Source organism: Plectrocnemia conspersa, unplaced genomic scaffold (genome assembly GCF_051122295.1).
Source record: "Plectrocnemia conspersa isolate PC_06_02 unplaced genomic scaffold, ASM5112229v1 ptg000012l, whole genome shotgun sequence".
NCBI classification, from domain to species: Eukaryota; Metazoa; Arthropoda; class Insecta; order Trichoptera; family Polycentropodidae; genus Plectrocnemia; species Plectrocnemia conspersa.
This window is the reverse complement of record NW_028277176.1, coordinates 25,117,091-25,132,811: the sequence shown is the minus strand read 5'-3', so window position 1 is coordinate 25,132,811 and position 15,721 is coordinate 25,117,091. Positions and strand designations below refer to the sequence as shown.

The window sequence follows — 15,721 nt, the reverse complement described above, 5'->3', positions numbered from 1 at the left end:
ACAAATGACATATTAAATGAAATAAAAAAATATTTTCACTAGCAGCAAATTCATTAAAATTTTACATAAACGTTCAGTTATTGTTTTTACAAGCAAAACCAACTCTTGAAACTATTTTTCTATATTACAGTCCGACCTTCATCATTTTCAAAAAGTAAGGCCCAACGACGCCATCTGGCCACAATCACTTTTTGTGCATGTAATTTTTCTTGCCAAATATGCGACAATTTTGCTTATTAACATGTTAATTATTATCATACAGATTGTTATTTCTGAAGAACAATTAAACAATTTTAACTCGTTGGACGGTGATTAAACGAAATGTTGTTGCAAACTAACATTTGACAATTTGAGCACACGTGATTATTGAGAGCTGTCTGATTTACAATGCTGTCAACATAGTAAACTCGAATTGGATTATCCTGTAGATATACAGTTCAAATAAAAATATATTCTAACATTGCATCCATTGAAAAATCAAGACGTATAATTTTTATTTCGAATGGCTCATTTCCCACTCTTTCTAAATCAACTAAATTTACCACGATTAGAAATTTCGATATACATTTATATTTTTTAAATGATTATTAAGCTTATAAACAATAAAGCAAAAATTATAACCCATATAATATGTGAAAGAGATACAAAATCTTCTATACTTTTTTATATTAATATAAAATAAGTATCGGAATTTACTACACTTTAGTTTATGCATTTCATGTAGAATTTTGACATACTGTCCATAATGTTGTTTATTATAATAAAATGATGGGATACAATTTATGTAGTATGCCACAATATTTTAATAAAATGTAAGCTTATTTTCAAAATTAAAATTAATTACACAATAGTATGATTATATTACCGTGATTTGTATATTTATACATACATAAATATGAATTTTATTTATTTATTTTACATTTTATTCTATCAATATAATATTGTTAAAGGAAAATATTATTTTTAATTTTAAAACAGCTCTGAATTATTTGAATATAATTATTGTATTGTTTGTAACTAGCCCATTATTTCCAAGGGTCGCAATAGCGGCAAGTACTTTTTTTCGATTTTTTTATTTATTTATGCTTTACATTCGAATATTTAAAACTCAATTTTTATTCTAAATACTTTATCAGGTTTCTAAAATATAATTGAATTTATTTTATTCCGATTATATTTCTGTAATTTAATATATACGATAAAAAGAAACGGGCCGATATTTTTTAAGTATGATAAATTATAGTTGATATTCTCCGTTCGAACGAAGTATACGCCCGCAAGATCGACGATCGACAAGAAACGAAGCAACATCTTGCGTCCCTTGTTGTCGCACGCGGCTTCCCCTCCGGCGGAAGAGCGAGCGCTAACGAGAAGCTAAACGTCAAAGAGAGCACCACAAAAAGCGGCGCTCTGTGTACTTTTTCTGACGACCGCGTCGCTTACGACGTTTCGAATGCGCAGACCGCGACCGAGAGCGACCGCGCGGCCTTGCGCGAGCGCCGAGTTGCTTCAGTGCTCGCGCAGCCGTTTGACCGGAGGGACGCTCCCGCTCCGCGGCTCCGTCCGTTATCGATCCGCGATCTACTCGCGCAACTGTTTCGTTTTTTTTTGTATTGCAACGTCATACGCAACGATTCGCCGCGAGTGAAATGGATTGTGAACCGACAGCGACCGCGCTGGGGACGTGCACCAACAGCGCCTTTGCCGCGCCGTGAAGTCATCTCTCATGGTGCAGGGGAAATGCGGCGAAGCGCGTCCGTGCGGGCGGCGGCGGTGCTCGCCACCCTGGCCGCTCTCGTCGCTCACGCTGCGGCTCTGTCTCTGAGCCGCTACCAGGCCCCCGACGAGTGTCGCTGGGTCAACGCCGGAGGCTCGGCCCAGGAGGTGGCTCTCCACTGCCGCCTCCGCACCATCAACTCCGAGCTCGAGAACACCAACTTCAGCGTCATCCAGCCTCACCACACGGTGCGTCTGAGGCTCGAGTGCAGCGACGCCCTCTTCTTCCAGAGTTCCCTCAACGCCGGCAGCTTCCGCCCTCTGATAGAGCTGCGCGAGCTGTCCATCGAGTACTGCAAGATAGGCAACCTCTCCGAGGGCGCCTTCAGAGGACTGCGCGAATTGCGTAATCTCACCATCCGCACCCACAACACCGACTGGTCCGCCATGTCGCTGGACGTCTCGCCGGATGCGTTCTCCCGCGAACTCTCCAACTTAGAGCGGCTCGACTTGAGCCAAAACAACATGTGGGGCTTGCCAGACGGCGTTCTGTGCCCCCTGCGAAACTTAGAATATCTCAATTTAACCAAAAATCGCATCAGGGACGTCAACAACTTCCACTTCTCATCCGCAAATCGTCATCCGACAACAAAATGCGGAGAAAACATTATAATCATGGATCTATCGCACAACAGCATCGAGAATTTACACGCAGGCGCATTTTCAGGCCTCACTAGACTACAAAAAATATATCTACAAGGCAACGGTTTAACCACCGTCGCAGATAGAGCCCTAGAAGGACTCTCGTCTCTGACCACTCTCAGAATATCCGATAACAAACTGAGGAGCTTACCGCCGGAGCTATTCGCCGACACGCGCGACGTGAAAGAAGTATATTTCAACAACAATTCGATAAACGTCCTAGCGCCCGGACTCTTCGGAGAATTAACGCAACTTTTAGTATTAGATCTATCCAGAAACGAATTAACAGCTGAATGGATCAACGCCGCTACTTTAGCGGGCCTCGTGAGACTGGTAGTCTTAGATTTATCAAATAATAGAATATCAAAACTAGAGCCGACCGTATTCAGAGATTTATACAGTCTGCAAATATTGCGATTGCAAGACAATAACATAGAAACTATACCGGAGAACGTGTTCAGCTCTCTGTCGAATCTTTTCACTCTTCTCCTATCGAACAATCGACTGACGACCGTAGAAAGTTTTACGTTCGACGGATTACACGCTTTAGCATTACTATCAGTAGACAATAACAGGATATCGAATATCCACCCAGATGCGCTTAAAAACTGTTCGGTGTTATACGACCTTCATTTGAACGGAAATAAGTTATTAGAAGTGCCGGCTGTGCTGAAAAACATTCCGATGTTGCGGACGCTAGATTTGGGCGAAAATCATATAAGAAACATTGACAATAATTCGTTCAACATGATGTATCAAATGTACGGACTGAGATTGACCGAAAATAACATCGGAAACGTAAGTAAAGGCGTTTTTGATAAAATGTCTACCCTGAAAATATTAAATCTTTCGCGAAATAAAATACAGAGGATAGAACCTGGAACGTTCGATTCGAACGTGAATTTGAGAGCTATAAGACTGGACGGAAACTACTTGAGCGCTATCGCTGGTCTTTTCGTGAAATTGCCGAATCTCGTCTGGCTGAATATATCCGATAACCAATTGGAATGGTTCGATTACGCTCAAATTCCGACCGGACTTCAATGGTTGGACATACACGCCAATAAGATTACCGAATTGGGAAATTACTTCGAGATCGAATCGCAACTCTCGCTGAGCACATTCGACGCCAGCTCCAACAAGCTCACGGAAATAACGGGCAGCGCGATTCCGAACTCGGTGCAGATGCTTTACCTGAACGATAATTTGATATCGAAGGTCCAGTCGTACACGTTTTTCAAAAAGCCGAACCTGACGCGCGTCGATCTCTTCGGAAACAAGATAACAAGTCTAGACCCGAATTCTTTGAGAATATCCGCGGTGCCGCAAGACAAAGCCATACCGGAATTCTTCATCGGAGGAAACCCTCTAGAATGCGACTGCACTATGGATTGGTTGCAAAAGGTGAACGCCGGAAACAGAGCCAGAACACAACCGAAGCTGATGGATTTGGACAGCATTTACTGCAAGCTTTTGTACAACAGGGGAAATTCTTACGTTCCTCTGGTGGAAGCGGCTCCTCATCAGTTTTTGTGCAAGTACGACCTGCACTGCTTCGCTCTGTGTCATTGTTGCGACTTTGACGCGTGCGATTGTGAGATGACTTGTCCGACAAATTGTACGTGCTACCACGATCAATCGTGGGCTGCGAACGTGGTGGACTGTTCCTCGGCCGGTTATGTCGATAAACTCCCGGACAGAATACCGATGGACTCGACTCAGTTGTATTTAGACGGCAACGACATAAAAGCCGTACCTAGTCACGCATTCATCGGCAGGAAACGCTTAAAGATCTTGTTCCTCAATTCTTCCAACATCGAAGTGATCTACAACAGGACGTTCAACGGACTGAAAGAACTGGAAGTTTTGCACTTGGACCACAACAGACTGACGTTCTTAGCCGGACACGAATTCGAAGGATTGGAGAACTTGAGCGAATTGTACATACAACACAATAGGATAAACGCGATCGGAAACGACACGTTCAATCACATGAGAAAATTAAGGATTTTGCACATGGATCACAACAGACTGACGACGTTTTCTATGTGGTATTTAGGCTCGGGTCTTGTCGAGATATCGCTATCTTCAAATCCGTGGTCTTGCGACTGTGATTATAGTGAAAAGTTCAGAGAATGGACTAAGAGAGTGAACTCAGTGATTGACGTGAACACCATACGGTGCGTTTTTAGTAATAACAACACAGAATTGGACTTTTATACTGAAGAGATTTTCATGGACAATCCAGAAAATGGTTTTTATATAACTTACGAAAATTCATCAGCTTGTACGGGATTACCTAATATAAACAATAGTATAAATGGAAATTTAACTGCTACTAAGAAAGTGATCGAGAGGCAGGCTATCCACGATTACATTCCGCTGCTGATGACTACTTTGGGTGGATTCCTGTTCGTCATTATAATGACGCTGATAGTGTTTATTTTTCGACAAGAGATGAGAGTGTGGTTTCATTCGCGCTTCGGCATAAGACTGTTTTATCGTCCGACGGACTTGGACACAGACGAAAGAGAGAAACTGTTCGACGCGTTTGTGAGTTATAGTTCTAAGGACGAAGCGTTCGTGGCAGAGGAGTTGGCTCCAATTTTAGAGCACGGTGATCCTCAATATAAACTGTGCTTACACTATAGAGACTTTCCAGTGGGTGCTTTTATTGCGGACACGATCGTGCAAGCGGTGGAGTCTAGCCGCCGCACTATAATGGTGCTCAGTGAAAACTTTATAAAATCAGAGTGGTGCAGGTTTGAGTTCAAATCTGCGCATCATCAAGTGTTGAGAGACAGGAGACGCAGGTTGATCGTAGTGTTGTTAGGCGAAGTGCCGCAAAAAGATCTCGATCCGGACATTCGATTGTATTTAAAAACTAACACGTATCTCCAGTGGGGCGATAAACTGTTCTGGGAGAAGCTGAGGTTCGCCCTTCCGGACGTGCCGAACAACAGGAGGAGAGCAGTGGCAGCGACGCCTCTGCAGAGGCAGCAACATTCGCGAAATCACACAGCGAATAGAGGCGGATCTGTTCCTATGGGTGCTCCGAGAACAGTGTCCATACACATATAAAAATAGTGCTTAATAATTTTTTAGTGAATTTCTAAAGTCTGCATGACTAACAAGTGTCGTTTCATAGAACAATTATTGGAAAAATATATATTTAACCAAAATGTGATATGTGTAGTATGTAAATAAATGAAAAAATGCTTATAGTCATTAATAAAATTAATATTTAAAAGTGTGTACATTGAGAGATGTAATTAGTGCAATTTTTGAACGAAAATATATCAATCGTGCGAAAATTTGTTTATGCGCAATGTAAATAAATTGTTGTCCAACTTGAAAACGAATCGTGTGTTACTGTGATATTATTTTTCTACGTACGAAGGAGGTTATTATAAATATGTTTTGATACTACATCTTGTACATACCTAGCGCATAATTAATGTAAATACAAAAATTATTTTGCAGTCATACTATATAAACAAAAACACTATTTTGTATACGAATAAATTTGGATAAAATTTACGTTTCTTGTTTCTTTTATATCAACATACAATTTATACATACATATACACACTTTACAAAAGTAAATGAATCAGAGTGTCATAAAGATAGATTTTTTTATTTATATATATTAGTGGTTTTCGTCACGCGTCTGACACGAAAATGCGAATTCTAACTGTAGACGGTCGAAAATGAGTTATACTCGCTCGCGAAGTTATTCATTTGTGTAAGAAGTAAAAAACCGCAAGTCTTGGACTGCGGTCAACTGTGGGAAAGCATAGGAAACAATACAAAACGTTGATGATTACGATGGCGGCGTGTATCGAACACCGCAAACCACGAAAACAAATCAGATTCGAGAAAATATTACAGAAGAGGCGCGGACCTCAGGTGTCTGTGCATACAAAAAATATAATATTCATAAATAATTGATTTAGGAAATTATCGCAAGGCACGACGACATAAAGGTTGAAAAAAATGGGTAAATCAATGGTTATTCTATGAAAGGTTCGCGGTGATATCAACGCGCTAGCGTTAATAAAACTCAATATATTAAAATACAATATTTATCACATAAAGATTAAATAAATAATCTTTATAAATAAAAATACTTTTAAATTAAAATTTTGGGGATCAGTATTTAATCTATTTTTGTCAAGCATAAGTTGTAGTGAATCTTTTTAATTACCTTATAATAAAATTTGTGTAGCTTTTAAATCTACGAATATTTAAACACATTTTGCGAATATCACTGCATTTAACAGAGTATATACATTATTTCCATATTTCGTCCAGAAAAAATAAATATTTGTTGTAAAATGTAAATTAAAATTTCGTGAATCAAAAATAAATATTATTTTAAGTGGATTGTAATTAAAAAAAATATATCTGACATAATTACATTGTACAAAATTTTAGCACATTTTTATTTATTTGTAGAAGTTCAAATATATTTAAACTGAGTATTATATTTTTTCAAACTATTTCATAGATTTAACTATTTTATACATCAAACAGGCAAAAACTTTTTTTTAAATTAACCATTAAAGACATGATACATAGTAATTATATTTTAAAACAAATTATAGTTTTTTTTTTTGTTACGTATTTTTCTTGTAGGCTTCAGATTATATGCTTAATTTTATATATTTTTTCTTGTGAGGTAATACTATTTTTTATCTTACATTGCAAGTAATTATAATTGTTAGTTTAGTGTATATATAGAAAACCAGATTTATTTAAACTTAAAGTCTGTTATTTTTTTTTAAAAAAAAGCACTATTTTAACAAAATAGCCAAAAAATTTTTTTTAATTAATGATGAAATAATACATGGTATTTATACAATAAAACGGATTAATTGTTTTTTGTATGCCTCAGTCTATGCGATTAATTTTATAATTTTGCTATTTTTTTATGAGGTACTTTTCATACCATTCATTTAAAATAGCAATGATCATATTAAATTAAATATTTTTTAAATGTTCCTAATATAATAAAAATATATAATAAATAGCAAAATAATGATAACGTTAATATATAATACAATTTTGATAATTATGTTTAAATTGCGCATTTTTAATAAAAGAAGAAAAATTGATTTTCAGTCTAAGAATGTGAATATTTTTAAAATATTGTCATATAAAAAGAATTCTTTATTGAATTTATATTTATAATTTAAAGCCTAAATTTATGTTTTGACTGAATTAAATATAATGTTTGATGTTTGAAATTATCAATTAAAATCTTATAGAACTAAAAAATTCGATTTTATTTAAAATACAATAAATAATGTTATAGTTGATAGCAATGTATAATTGCACATGTATATTTCTCTATATAATATACAAAAAATGTTTATAGAGGGTTTACGGGGATATCAACGGGCGAGTGTACGTAGAACTTTATAGAATGTAATATAATAAATTATCTCATTTATGTGGCATAAAACATTAAAATTGTTGTAGTATAATTATATATTATATATATTTACTTTTTTCTCTACCTAAAATATATAGCATAATAACTCTAAGATATTGTTAGGAAATATAACAACAAAATAATAAATTTTATCCAAAATAAAGTTATCGACACAATCAAATTTGACACACATATTTTTTATCATTAAATTACGGTATGGAATATGTTTTAATACGACTCTAAACGTGTAATTTGTACGTGTACGTATCGTGACTACATCGCTCGTACGAGTTATGACTTTGATGGGAATTCTTATGTATTTCGCATCTACAAAATGGCTATCTTTAAGTTTTATTCTGTACGTTTATAACAATAATCTATTCGCGATTGATTACTTATAACGCGTCACTAATTGTTCGCATTGAATTTATAGTACAAAAGATCAATCGGGCCATAATTAATGACCGAAATATTTTCACAGCGGCCGACTTAATCAATCATTGAACTTAATTTTGGCACGTCAGAATCATAACTAAATTAAGTTTTAATATATTAATATAAATTGCTGATTGAGTGATATGCATTATTGTTAAATAACATAAATGAAACGGCGTCGTTTTGTGCTCTGGAACAAAGCTCTTGCTTCGCACTGAAACGCGTTCAAAGAGAGAGCTTTTCAATTGAGGATCGTCTGAAATCGACTCACAAAAGAAGTGTGAAATAATACGTGTGCGAAATAAAGCGATTTCTACAAAGGCGTTCAAAGTGTAAATAAATAAAATGAAAAAAGGAGTCGAAATCTCGTATTTAAAACAACATTGGACACCTAACACGACAACACGCATACACACAGAGACCAGAATGGTCTGTCGGTTCAAATTGAATAAATGCAAAATTGAATAAGCAGGGAATAAGGACAATAATGAGGGAGCGCGAAGGAGGAAACGAAAACGGAACGGAGCAAACACAGCCACGTCCGTAAACATTGAATTCGCGCTCGGATGAATGGTCATTTTTTGGAGGTTTTTGAAGGTGCACGAAGTCGGTGCACACGACGAGAAACGCGATATTCTAAATAAGGAAATCTCGCTCCGTTTATTATTATTATTATACACGCATAAAAGATTCGTTCGTGACGCTTTCAATGGAAAATAAATCACTAAATTCTCCCATATGTTCAAAAGGAGTTTGTTAATACACCAGATATATTCTATCTAATATAAGATTGAGTCAAATATTTCTAAAGCTTAAATCTGGAACGCAAACTTTTGAAGGTAAGCACTATTTGATAATATCCCGCAGATATATAATCAATAATGGCTAAGCTCAAAAAACATGGGAGCTACATTAATTAGCTACTAACTAATTTAAAATATTATTAATACACAAATTTACCAGGAACAAAACCATAATTTCGTGATTCAGAGACTAACATTTAAAATTCAGTTCTTTACCCTTTTTACACCATACAAATTTTTATCTTACATGAGACCTTAACGCTAGATAAAAAATGATCAAACAAAAATGACCTACTTCATATATTCAATATAGTTTAATGATTATTTTTCACATAAAGATAACTAATAAATTCTAGTAACTTCTATAAATTAAGAATAATTAAATTCTAGGACAAGCTATTTTACTTTTTTAAAATTTTATAAATTAAAAATAAATCATTGCAATATTAATGCTCAACAAGTTTTAAGCCCGACATAAAAAATATTCAGTGCTTATTGTAAATATTATAGTAAGTATTTTAACACAAAAATAAAAATAATAGTTCACAACAAACACCATACATTTTTAAACTTTGTTAGTAATAAGACTTAAAGAATGTGAGTATGAAATAAAATTGATTAGCAAAAAATATATTATTTACATTCACTACAATGATTAAAAATAATTGGTTTATTTACATATATCATTATTTAGATTAGGTATATTAAATCATCTTTTGATTTATTTTAGAAAGACAGTTAAATTTTCAATTGTATAGTGGTATTTTTTACCATTTTTCTACAGTAACAAATCTTATGAACCTAATTGTGTTGAAATTAATATTACAATATTGGCATTATTTCAAATAAAACATATTGTGTTAACACAACAACACATCACACTACTTATACATCGTTGTAATAAGCGAAAAAACACATGTGATTTAAAGACAATAAAAGAAATAAATTGCAAGCAAATAAAATAAATAAAGGCCGACGTACACAAGACGAGTGGGCGTAGAAAAATCGTTAAGATAAATCAAAGACAAATTAACCAAGTATCATATCATTTTAACAATATTTTACTGTTCAAACACATGAGATTTATTCGACGCAACTGCGCCCACACAGTCACATTATATTATATTTTATTTTCGGAAGAACAATAAAAAAATCAAAGAACACAAAATATACATACAACATATCGTACAGGTGTCTTTATGAGAAATTTTTGCGGCATTTTTCGCGAAGTGAAAAATGAACACAAGAAACTTATATGATTTATCTTAAAACAATGTCATTAAACAACGACGCATTTTTTATAACCCACACATTTCCAAAACTCTAAGAATGTCTATAATGTTATATTTGAATAATTTATATTAATTGAAGCGCTCTACAATTATGGACTTTAATATAAATAAGTTTTGCATAATTATTTTTATATCTATAAATAACCTAATACATATTACCAATACTAATTTATTAAAGTGAAAGATGCCACTACAACTATGCAATATATATTGAATATATAGTAGTATACAAAAATCAAATATTAGACCCACAGATTGGTAATACATAAAAAGCTTTTAAAATATACAAACCTATTAAATGTATTTTTTAAAGCAATAATTATTTCTAAAACAATATTAAAATTAGCTAAGATCTTGTCAGTAAACACCATTTGTATTTTTTCATTTATAGTTATAAGGATAATAATAATTACCGTATATTTTAGCGTATTGATTTCAGATTAATTTATTTATGGACATATTGTAATATTCTTCATTTTGAAATGAAAAAATAATAATAGATATTAAGATTTCTATTGAGATAATATATATTTTTAACCTGGGTCATTTTCCATAACTTATTCGTAGCAAATTACAGTAATCTAAAAATATATTTGTGCAATTTATTAAATGGTTGTAAAAAGTGAATTGTTATAATACATAGGTTGTGTGTCATCTACATAAATTCAATATCCGTCAATTTTAATAGTTTATTTATAACAAATGCAGAACTAGACTATTTATAAATAAAACAACTTTTTTAACAATATTTTAAATAAAGCTTGTACAAAAAATAATAATAAATATTATAAATGACATCACGGGTTGTTATTTATATTGTTTTATTTTTTTGATTTGGTCAAAAATAGTTTCATTTTAATACAAAACATATGATAACATGTTTTATGTATGCATAACTATTTCAAAACATATGATAACATGTTTTATGTATGCATAGATATTTTTATTTAATATAATATTAATAACATAATATAAAACAAAAAAAATACTTTACTCTAACTGTGACATGTTTAATTATCAATAGATTCTATATTATCTATATTTTTAATCAAACAACTATTTTTTAGATGGATGTTTATTTACTTTATGCTGGTTTTTCGCACAGATTTTCTAATAAATAAAGATCATTTCTCTGAATTTAAGACACATGCTTAAAGCTAAATTATGAATGTAGAATCATTCATGTTTATGCAACATTAGCTATTAAAAAACAAAACAATGGGCTATTAGGATACTGTTTTTTTAATATATGTACAAGGTATTTGAATCGAAAATTAAATATACAAAAAATTAAAGCGAATATATTCTTACTTAATTATTATCAACGTCCTTTCCGGTCCATTACCAGACTTCAATCGCAGCAATGTTTTGCTTGCAGTGCATGCTTAAAAAGTCTGTATTAATTCTTAGCCACGTTAGCAAAAAAATATGGTTCACTGCTCAGTTTTTGTCTGTACAAATGGAAATAGTTGCTTACTTATTTTTGTTTTTGGATAATGATGATATAAACAAGCAAAGTCTGACAGAAGACTATCCGTTGTTAGTGGAGAAGGAAAAAAATATTTAGATGGATGTTAAACGATTGATCAATCTTCATAAGCAATGTCAATAAGTATCCAAAACATGAAATTTACAAAAAAGCAGGCGCGAAATTAATAGGATGCGTTAAGAATATTAGAATAATTAACATCAGCTCTTAATCCATTAGATATTTTAATAAACTTTAATGGTGATAATAAGTTTGCACTTCTGCCAGATTTGAAGAATATTACTATAAAATGATTTAAAAATTACACCTTTTAAGTTTGCTCTTTATATTTTACACATCAAGAAACTGGTTTTCCATGCATTGATGTCCATGGGGAATATGTTAAAAATAAGTAAAGGGGTTTAAAATTTTTTTTAAAATGGGTCTCAAAACTTTTGAATCTTCCGGGCCGCATTGGCCGACCATGAAATGGCCGCATATAAATTTAATATTTATTTTTTAGTGTAACCCATATTATCAATGGATCAATTACAATTTTAATTTTATAATTTAAAAAATTATATTAAAAAATATATAGAAGAAATAAAATATAATGTTTTTAAAAATTAAATTTCGTTGTATTGCAAAAAAATCCTATATTTTTGTAAAAAAAATAGTCAGTCATTTTTCATGAAATGCTCTTAAGTCGTATATTTTGCATTCTTATTTTACTAGTTTTATTTAATAATAATGTTGAAGACATGTTAGGAAAAAATGAAAAAAATTGCAGGCCGCATGAACTAGTGTTGTGGGCCGCGAGTTGGACACCAATGTTTTGAAGTCAATCCCAAAATAAAATGCAATAAAAATATTTTGTATTTTTAAACCGTATCTTTACTTTCCGAATATACATATTTTGTATATACTCATGTATATATACATAAAAACAATTTAAAAAATCAATGTCAAAGGTTAATCACATAAACAATATTTTCGTCCACGGCGATTATTTTACGACACACGGTAATATTCACGTTAAAATAATGTGTTATCGTCGTTGAGCGTGATTTATAAGCGCGCATGCGCATTATGCAACGCTTTAAATTCGCCGGCATAGCCGAGAGCGTACACCGGCTAGAGATCCTGGACGTCGTCAATCAATCATTGGCGGTGTTATCGTTCCTGCAGTAAGATCCGATCGGCGAAAGAATTAATCTCGCGCTCGCGCTCATACATACCTACACTCGCACACCTCACTCATCGCACACACATCGTGGGTGCCGAGCCGAGTCCGAAAGAACGGCCGCCGATAAGTAAGTGGCTTTGGCGCGCGGTAATTAATGATTCGTATCTCCGGGCCGGCCGAAAGTGGAGCACGGATAGAAAGTCGGGCCCGATGAGCAGTGCCAGACTTACGGACCGAAATTACTCTTAATTGTTTTTTTGACACTGGCGCGCTCTAGTCTGGCCTTGAACTCTGCGTTTGATGTTGCGTTTTTCATTTGATACAAAAATAATTTGTAAATAGTGAAAGAGAGTCCGAGTAATTGAGAACAACCATTGAAGTATGTGCAGCCGTTACAACAGTTGCGGAACTTTATAGGGGAAAGTTCTTTTCACATATTCTTCATAAAAACGGCATAGTAGACATCGTTTACTAGTTTAATATGATTATAACGCGACTTAGACCATCAAAAATATTTGTGATGTATACTAGATAGATGCCACGATTCAGATCAGGGGTCGGCAAATTACGATGTGTGGGGCTAATCCAGCCCGCGAGCTGGGAATCGATTTTGCAATATGCTTTTTGTTCTTATTTTAATACCTGTGTGGAGGTTCTTATTCTTGAAACTCACACAGTAATTATAGTAATCAATGATGATAATATGGTTGAATTAGACAATATAATGTAAAGGATGGGACCACACAAAAGCCCTCGTTACACATAGAAAAAAGTGTTTCACATAAATAACACGCAATTATTCGCCGATGCATTAAAAGTTGTTTTTTGCGAAACGGTCATGGGAAACAATATATTACCGGAAGACAAAAAGCACAATAATGTCACAATATTTCCATTGCACAATTCAACCTCAGAAATATGTCCATCAAGTTAATGTCACTTTCTAGATGCCTATACATATTACCTCTGCAATTAACTTTGCAATCCTTAATACATAAGGCTGGTCTCTAATGAGAGGGCAGAGACACGCAGACACGGCCCGACAGGAGATACACTGAAATAAGGCCCAAGACGAGGACCATACGGTCATAGACGGCCATCACTCCACTACACCGTCGCTGCCACACCTACAAGGGCTCTGAGGATCTTTCACTGACATTATTTCTCCGCCAGCTTCTACACCACCGCTCGGAGAATAACAATCTCGCCTATTATAGTCGCAATATATAAATTTACCAAAAAAAATTATTACCAGTTTTCAGCGGTGTTTTTCTGACTGCGAAGTTACACCTTTTAAGGTTAGAAAACCTTAAGCATGCGAATATTCGGTTTGTCATTGTCAAAGTTAAAAAAGAAAAGACCCGTAGACTGAATGTCGCGCTTTTAAAGCAAAGTGGAGTGTAAATTATTTTGCTATCAAATTAGATAACAAAAAATGATGTTTATTGTATGATAATATTATGTCTGTAATGATAAAATACAATATAGGACGTCATAACTAGATTAAGCACCCTACACGATATACAGAACTCACAGAAAACCTTTATTTTAGCGCAACGCATTTTTTCGCGAAATTAAAATAAGGAAAATGGGGCTGTAACTAAGGTCAGTTCACGAGTAGCTCATTTATTAACTAATAAAAAACTTTCAAGATTGCGAATTAACAAAGTCGTGAATGATTGTCACAGTGATGTTTTATTCTATCAGGTGTTGAGCACATTGTAAGTAACATCAATAGCCAATTGAATAGCAAAGCAAAAATGATTTCAAAGATTTTCTTTAGATTCACCCAATGGTTCCCAAACTTTTTTTATCCTTAACTCCCTTGCTAAATTCATGCACTTCCAAAGCACGCTATGTCGAATTAAAACGGGTGCACTTAACAAAATAGTGAATACATATTATGTATTATCAAAGCGGTAGATAAAAATAGTAACAGTAAGTTACTATTTTTAGAGAAAAGTTAGATGCTAAGTGAGTTACTGGTTTGCACCACATTGAAATGAAAATGAAATTTATAAGCTTATTAAAATTACGTAAGGGCGTCGAGGTATACACTTTAGAAACCACTCAGGGAGGCAATACTTTGAAGTGATTAAAAAAATAGCTGCTATGAATAGTCTGCATGAAACAATTTGTAACAGGTGAAAATATTTTTAATAAAATAGAAAACACATTAACAATGTACATTTTGAAGTGAAATCGACTAAGATGTGTCACGTCCGATGGTGGTAAAAATGAGCAGAACAGTTTAAGGCTTATTTGAAAATATAGGATATTCAAAGCTTCTGACTATTCATTGTATTATTCACAAACAGATACTTTGTGGGAAATACTTCAATACATCAAATGTTATTGAACAGGTTGTGTCAGTTCCATGCCTTTTTTTATTAGAAAATGAAGCCGAATTTTATTGAGACTTTTTTAATTCAAAGGAGCGATTAAATTTTTCTTAACCCGCTGGGCAGTATGGCCGCACGTATGCGGCGACACTCAATGGGTCCAGATAGAGTATCGCCGCGCATACGCGTCCACGACCATTTCACTCGATTTTTTTATTTTATGTTTGTAAATTCGATTTATTTATTATTTATCATGACGATACTATTTATTATCTGTATTATTTCGATAATAAAATTATAAAATTATTATAATTATTAGTATTTAGTATGTGAAAAAATC

The 15,721-nt window shown here is 33.7% G+C and overlaps 2 protein-coding genes across 2 annotated transcripts in view; one reads left to right on the top strand and one right to left on the bottom strand.

The window, feature by feature from the left end:
- Positions 1-15,721, bottom strand: part of Su(var)3-3 (lysine-specific histone demethylase Su(var)3-3) — a 479,500-nt gene that overhangs the window by 185,055 nt on the left and 278,724 nt on the right. The window lies entirely within an intron of this gene.
- On the top strand, positions 1,439-5,958 carry Tollo (Toll-like receptor Tollo). The gene has a single exon (XM_088199397.1). It carries the CDS (start codon positions 1,741-1,743, stop codon positions 5,497-5,499), a length of 3,759 nt encoding a protein of 1,252 aa, XP_088055523.1. The 5' UTR covers positions 1,439-1,740; the 3' UTR covers positions 5,500-5,958.

What these genes read in the sequence shown, in the direction of transcription:
- Tollo (XM_088199397.1), top strand. Translation starts at nt 1,741, where the DNA reads ATGCGGCGAAGCGCGTCCGTGCGGGCGGCGGCGGTGCTCGCCACCCTG.